Source organism: Ctenocephalides felis, unplaced genomic scaffold, assembly GCF_003426905.1.
Source record: "Ctenocephalides felis isolate EL2017-DRISC unplaced genomic scaffold, ASM342690v1 CF-g0.4_SCAFFOLD_00845, whole genome shotgun sequence".
Taxonomy (NCBI): Eukaryota; Metazoa; Arthropoda; class Insecta; order Siphonaptera; family Pulicidae; genus Ctenocephalides; species Ctenocephalides felis.
The window spans coordinates 36,542,014-36,549,564 of NW_020536999.1; the positions used below are offsets into that span (position 1 = coordinate 36,542,014).

The 7,551-nt window shown below is 26.9% G+C and overlaps 1 protein-coding gene across 1 annotated transcript; it reads right to left on the reverse strand.

Annotated features, from left to right (window-relative positions):
• Positions 1-1,392: 1,392 nt before the first annotated feature.
• LOC113382931 (TSC22 domain family protein 2-like) lies at positions 1,393-4,903 on the reverse strand. Its single transcript, XM_026621188.1, has 5 exons — positions 4,344-4,903; positions 3,554-3,605; positions 3,234-3,332; positions 1,693-1,831; positions 1,393-1,538 (listed from the first exon to the last, which is right to left on the reverse strand). The coding sequence occupies exons 1-5, from the start codon at positions 4,901-4,903 to the stop codon at positions 1,504-1,506; spliced, it is 885 nt and encodes a 294-aa protein (XP_026476973.1). The 3' UTR covers positions 1,393-1,503.
• Positions 4,904-7,551: the final 2,648 nt, after the last annotated feature.

Consider the following 7,551-nt stretch of genomic DNA (forward strand, 5'->3'; position numbering starts at 1 on the left):
AAAATTTCGGATGATTTTGCTGTTTTGCGTATTTCTCAAAAACTATTTCAACTCCAATCGTAATATTTTTATAGCAGCATTCTAACACCATTAGGAACCTTTTTTCGGTCTCAAACGTTCCACACAACAAACTTTGATTGACAAAACGTACTAAATCGATGTCATTTGTGGTCAAAAAAACAAATGTTGCCCAAATTAATGCAAAGAGTGGTCTTCGGAAGTTTTTGCTCAGCTGTGAAAAAATACTTGTTACAAAAAACTATCGACAGTTTCTTTGAAACTTCAGAAGCTAAAATGAAGCAGTACGAGTCTGATAATAAATTATATTGTAAATCAGTAATATTTTTTCAAATGTTTTAATTATATGTGAAACATCTTATTTTCTATGGCCACATTTTAAACTACAGTATGAATTAATTTTATTTTCAGGTATTTGCATAGAAGAACGCGTTTCGCAAAGCGAACTTTTCGTACAACGAACTTTCTCCCGGAACGAATTAAGTACGTAATGTGGGGTATCACTGTATATTTGAGATAAATATCATAATACAATTAATGAAATTCTCTTAAAAATAATAAAAATGGATAATTTTAGGGAAAAATCTTATAAATCAGCTTGCTAACAAATACTCTTGGATGGCTCAAATCTCGTCCATCTTAAATATTAATAGAGTAGGACGAAAAATTCAAATTTGTCTTTAAGTAATTATACTGTCTAAAAAACTAAAGGAACTACATCACAACGCGTGTACATATCAAACAAACAACTATCGAACTATGTTCAGTAAAATTTCCAATTAACTCCGAATTACGGAAATATTTTTTTTACTATTTTTCTAAAATATATTATCTGTCTCTTCTTATTTCATAGACAGAGTAAAAAAAGGCCGCGAGGGCTAACTTGTTATCTTTTCAATTTTAAAAGGATTATACCAACTAATAGATGTAACAAAAGGTTTTAGATTTAGAGGGAAATATGATATGAACAAACTGAAACAAACTATTAAATTTAATACGAATAAGATGTTCTTTAACATATGTAACAATTGATGATTAATTAATAATATGTGTTGAATAAAGCGTGAATAATATACGCAAATATACAAATCGAAATCAATAAAATGCATTCAGTACATAATATAAAAATATATTTTCATATTAATTTTGTTAGTACATAATAAATAATAATCAGCTATGGAATAAATATTCTGATATCAACATCAGGATTATTTTATATTTTCCATTTTAAGCTTTGTCTATATATCAATTGCTTGATAGTATAATTTTTATATATATCTAAAGCACCATATATTCTCATTTCATCATATATTAAAATAGAACTTTATAAACTCATATAATTTCAACATCAAATTAAAAATAATTACTGTTAGTACTTTGGTATCAAGCAATAATATATTCTTTCAGAAGATACGTCATTAGAATCAATCTTCTGAAAACTTCAGCCCTCATAAGTTTTGCACGTTTAGACTTTTCTTTAGTGTTTCACCTTCCATTCCAAGCGCTTTCCATAGACTTTCCTGAACGGTTAAAACATTTAGTATACATTCTTTAAGACTCGGTTAACTAATTTCATTCCTGGGTTTCTCGCAAATCCTAAATTTGCTTTCGTCCCAGTCTTCGATAACGCTAAATCGGTAAATGCCGAGATTGTATTTTTAGTTTCCGAATTACCTCTGGACGCATTCGGAACTCTCCAACCGGAAATACCGGAGCTGTAGTTGTTTGTAATTCCCATGCCGGAGATCCTGGTGTCCGGCAGCAGCGACAACGTATCAGGAGTGGCGTATATTCGGAGTATTTCGTTTTCCATCTGAAATCGAGGACATGTTAATAGAAAAAAATATTTTAAGAAAAATTCAAACACTTGGTTTAATTTTACTTTTGACATTCGAATTTTTGTGAAACAGTACTGGTATTGATAGACATAAGACAAGTTTAATATAAAGCAACTTTCGGTAAATAAAAGAAACATGATATAAAATTTTTGTGAAACTGTGTTTTGTCTAATTCGTGGTTAACACCGCTAAAAACTTAATTACTGCGTTATTTATCTGTTTATTTATTGTGCGGTTTCATTTTTTAAAAATGTACGTGATCTTAGCTGAATCAATAGATGCACTCTTCTAAAATTTTAAAAATATTAACAGACAAAATCTTTTTTTCATAATTTTTGAACAGCAATCAGATTTTAATCGTTCTATAAGCTCATGCTAATCTGACTTATTCTAGCCAGTTTAGCAGATGGAAATCTAAACAGTAGTCCTATCCCTCTATGATGAATTATTATTACAATTTCTATAATAGAACGATTATTTATTGATGCAGCAATGCCGGTTGAAGGCCATTTTCATTTGGAAACATATTGCTATCTATGGGACCGATTCTGTCGCATAACAGACAAATGTTATGGCAAGGCCATGTTACGCTCCAACTTACATACATTATGCTACTAAATCATACTGAATACTGTCAAAATGTCATGTATTTGCTTTGCATTAGTCGTTTTACACATAAACTGCAACGTCACTCTTATGTTATGAATCTGAGTCAGAAAGACCAGGTTATCTAACATCGAAAGTACTCGAAGTGGAATCGATAGACATTTAATATGGAATTTATTCAAGGCAAAAATGCAATAATATTATTTTTACAATTCGTCATCGTCATTCGTCAACATAATTTTTGCTGTTTTTATATATCTTCAATAATTTCGCTAATCTTTGTTATGATATGATCTCATAGGAGTTGAATTTATGAATAATTGATAAAATAATGGTTCTAGATATAAGCAATCTGATGTAAACCAGACTAAGACAGAAGATAATCAAATAATTAACACTTTCGTGAATATAAACATTATTATCAAATTTTTGATTGATAAACGCCGTTATCTCGGTTCTGAGAGATAAGCTGGAATAATCGGAATAACTAACGTGAAATTTATCGGAATTATATAAATAATAAATCATAAATGAAATATTTAAATGACAAACACACATGCGCATAAACAGATTTTGAAAATAGAGTTTTATCGCTCCAAACTTTAAAGATTTTTTATAATTATATAATTTCATACGCCTATAATATTTTAGGATTTTTGTTTAAACTAATTTTCGTTCAGATTATAAAGAAAATTTCAAAAATTAATTACGATGAAACAAATTAGAATGCAGTATAAATAAGTATATACTATATCTATTACAATAATATACCTCTAAATGTTTAATCCGTTTTACGAGCTGCGAAATTTTCTCTTTCATTAATTTCACTTCCTCACGAACTGCGAATATCAGATGGCTTTTAACGAGATCCTAAAAATTTTACGTTAACATAAATGACAATACTGACTGTATTGTTAATTATATTACTATACAAATTTATTGATTTTCTTAAACACATAGTTCATATATAATAAAATGCATTATTTTTTTCTGTAGGTATTCATAGAGTTTAACACAATTCACAACTTAGTTTAACCAATTTATAAATTGTTACATTTGATAAAAGTAAAAATAGTGCTCAAATCACATACCATAGCTTGCTCAATTTTGTCATCTATGGCCACTGTATTTGTTTCAGCCGCACTATAAATAAAAATTAAGTTTATGGCCTAAAATATGTAAAACATAAAAAGTATTTGTTAATTTTGATTACTAAAATAAAATATATGGGTATATGATACTAGATATTTGGAACGTAATTTGTTTATATCGTAGTAATTTTTAATGATATTTAATTAAGATTTTAATGATATTTAATTATATTTTAATGATTTTAATTAAGTAAGTGTATAATAATGATTTAAACAATATATATTTTTCAGCACTTTTGAATAATTATATTCGACCATATTATAGAGATAACGTCAGTAATATTTTATTAACTTTTGCCACTACTACACATATCCACAATTTTTTTATCAATTAAAACTGTTATATTAGGTAACAATTGTAGTTTGCGAGAGTTTTGTAGTTATTATTCAAATAATAGTTACTTTTTCCAGTAAATGTAATGAAATTTCAATTGTGCAATTTGCTACATAATATTTCTTTCTTGATCCCAATAAAATGCACATTCTGAGCTTAAAAATAATCACAATAGAAAAAATTATTTTGAACGAATAAAATTTCTTTTAGTTTAGAAAAAAATTTTAAGTGTGACGAATAGTCATAAACATTGACAGTGTGTTTAGGGTAAAACCGTACCAGTTGTACAAAATTAATTAAAATAAGTTAAATAAAATAGATGTTGGCAAGAAGGATTGATTGATAAACTTTATTTTTCCAGAATATTTTTTTTATTTAAAAGCATATATTACTTACTTGATGCACCATGTGGCTCGTCTATTAACCAATCTACTGTTCGTCATCGGAACTTCCGGATTATCCAAGGGCTTCACCAAATTAGAAGTAGAACTAGCTAAATTCGATTGCGTTGGACTAAACTTATGCGTAACAAAGTTCTCATTAACAACAGATTTTACACCACAATTATTCGGAATCACTTTCGGAGTCGGTTGGACACTGATCACCACATCTTCGTGGCTTCGTGACCGTTTCCTCAGCCGCACTTGCGGTTTCTGATTATACATATTTTCACTCTGATATTCACTATTCTTCACACTTGACACTGACACATGCTGAGGTCTACTGACGCCAGAAGGACTGCAGCTTCGATGAGACGCTTCTTTGCGAATCGCACTTTGTTTATCGCAATTGCTTGACGAATTAATGTATTTTCGATATGAATCACTTATTGTACCTGGTAATGTTTTTCCGGGTTCGTGACAAGATCCCACCGGCGAATCCTGGCTCGATCCTTCTTCGTCATCCTCGAAAACAGTATTGTATACCGTAGGTAGAGATCCGCGCCTGGCAAACATATTATTGTTGGAATAATTGAGGAATAATAAGCATAAATTGGATTTTATTTTGAAATGGAAACTTTATTTGTTTGAATAACAGGAGCTTGTTACATATTCGCAAGAACGTTTGCGAAGAAGTGAAATAATATTTTCTAATAACACTTGTTGTTATAAGAAGCGCTAACTAGGAAAGAAAACAAAACATAGCAGAAACAAACAGACGTAATTTTGTTACGTAGGAAATAAACTAAGTACACCAGTAAGATTTGCCACATGATTAAATATATACATACACATGTATAATTATACATACTGAATATCGGCACATGCCGATTACATGTGTAAGAAGAATCACATTTTTAAATTGCTTAAAATTATATATCTTTTATAACGGCAAATAAATAAATCAATTGAATCTATCAATTGATACCAATGAAATGAATAAGTTATACATTTGACGAGGACGCAAGATATTATGTGTCATATCAATGCACAAACATAATTGCAAATTCTACAAAGTATATAATCGATATATAAATATTAATATATATATATATATATATATATGTATGCATTTGTTTAAAATTATGAAACTTTGTAGTTTAAAAAGTAAAATTTTTCATGATAAAATATCCTTAATAAAAAATTAAAGACTGCGGCTGATAATATATATACACTTTTTGCGAAAATAAATACACTATTATATTAAGAATAAAGATTAGAATAATAAAACTTAAATCGGTATTTAAATTATTTCAAATAATGTTCTCTATAATAATAAATATTCAAATAAAATACTAATATTGATATAAAAATTGTTAATAAAAACGTAAAAATAATTAATATTTATAAATGTAAAATTGTACTTTTTAAATTAAAATTATTAACTAATCTAAATGCTTTTAATTGAAATCATATTATACATTTGTAAATAATATCAAATTTTATCATTTTAAATAACTCCGCTAACAAAATTTGTTTATTTAGATAAACCGAATCACTTACATATGTATGTGATAAAATATGATGCTATTATAAAACGAGTGAATTTATTTTAAATTTAATGTTAGCATCATTTTTCATAACTTCATTTTTCTCAATTAAGCGTCATTAAACTTTTGAGTATATATTTTCAAACATTTCAAGTCTCCTAATGTAAAAAATAAATTTATCAATTTTTCAAATAATGTATTTCAAAATATTAAATTTTCTCAATCTTTAATAAAGATCGACTATAGATTTTACTTTTGCACATCACAAACACTTATATTAGAGATCATGACAAATGCGTTCAAATTGTTTCAAGAGCTCCGTATTGTCTGACCATGATCTCCGTTAGAATTAGTAATTTAAAATAAAATAAAATAAATTATTAATAAGCTATTAAAATAAAATTTTAATTTATAATATGTTTGTATATATTTTATAATATAAACAGTACTTAATAATGAGGCCTTATTTGTAAATGAGTGTCAAGAAAATCTATAATAATACCCATGAAGTATGTGTTTTGAGTACATACTAAAAAATGTTATGATAATTTGAAATTATATAATACTCACGCATTTTTAAGAAAAGCTTGGATTTGATATATCGAATATAATCGCTTAAATAATTTATTTGCCAAATAGTTTGACCTCTGCTTTAAGACATTATAAATAACAATCTATTATTAATTTGATTCAAAACAATGCTGACTAATTTGTTTTTATAAAATTCGGTCCATGGTTCCTTATTTGTTACTGGCGTGATTTTAATCATGTAGACATATACATCAATCTTCATTCGATCATCAATTATAAGATTTGTCATGAATTTATTTTTAGAATGAATCAAATATAAAAAGTTCCACAATTTATTCTCATAAAATAGATCAGCTTTTGTAATAGCTGTAATATTTCATTTACCATCATAAAATAATTTAATTTAAAAGTTTTCATAGTCTTTCGCGGTTTATTATTTGAAAATAATGTTTAATAAATCATAAACTACAACATTTTTACCACGTGCTTTTGTCTTCATTATAAGTTCATCTCATTATGCATCAGATGTTTACCAGGGGTGTTAAATCTTTTATTTATGGAAATTGAGTGTTTTAACAGCACCCACATAATTGTGTTTATACAGTAAAATAGATGTAAAGGTATTGCAATAAGTACATAAAATGGTATTATATTTATTTTTTATATGTATAATGGAAACAAACTTTATTTTACGGTACATACTAAAAAGTTTTATGTGTTTAATATAATGAATCTTTATTTTCTTTGCTCTAAAAATATTAATTAACGTATTTTTAAAAATATGAAAAATAGATAAAATTGAATAACTAGATGTGTCTAAGTTATTAAACATTGATTTTTCTAGATATTTTCCTATAACGCATCTTGATGTGTTGTAAAAATATAAGCAAACATTAATATAAGTAACCTTAACAGTTTGCGAAATTGATCTTAAATTCATAATATCAATAAATTGTGAAAATAGAGCAATTCGAATATATTTTATTCTCCAAGTGTATATATGTCATCTTTATAATATCTCATATTTATTATATTTTTTTTATTCTCATTTTTTTAACAGGAGTCGTACTTTCAACAGTTTTATGATCTAGTGGGTTTGAATTTTACATTTTACTCTGCGGTTTAGATGGAAATGCTATAAAT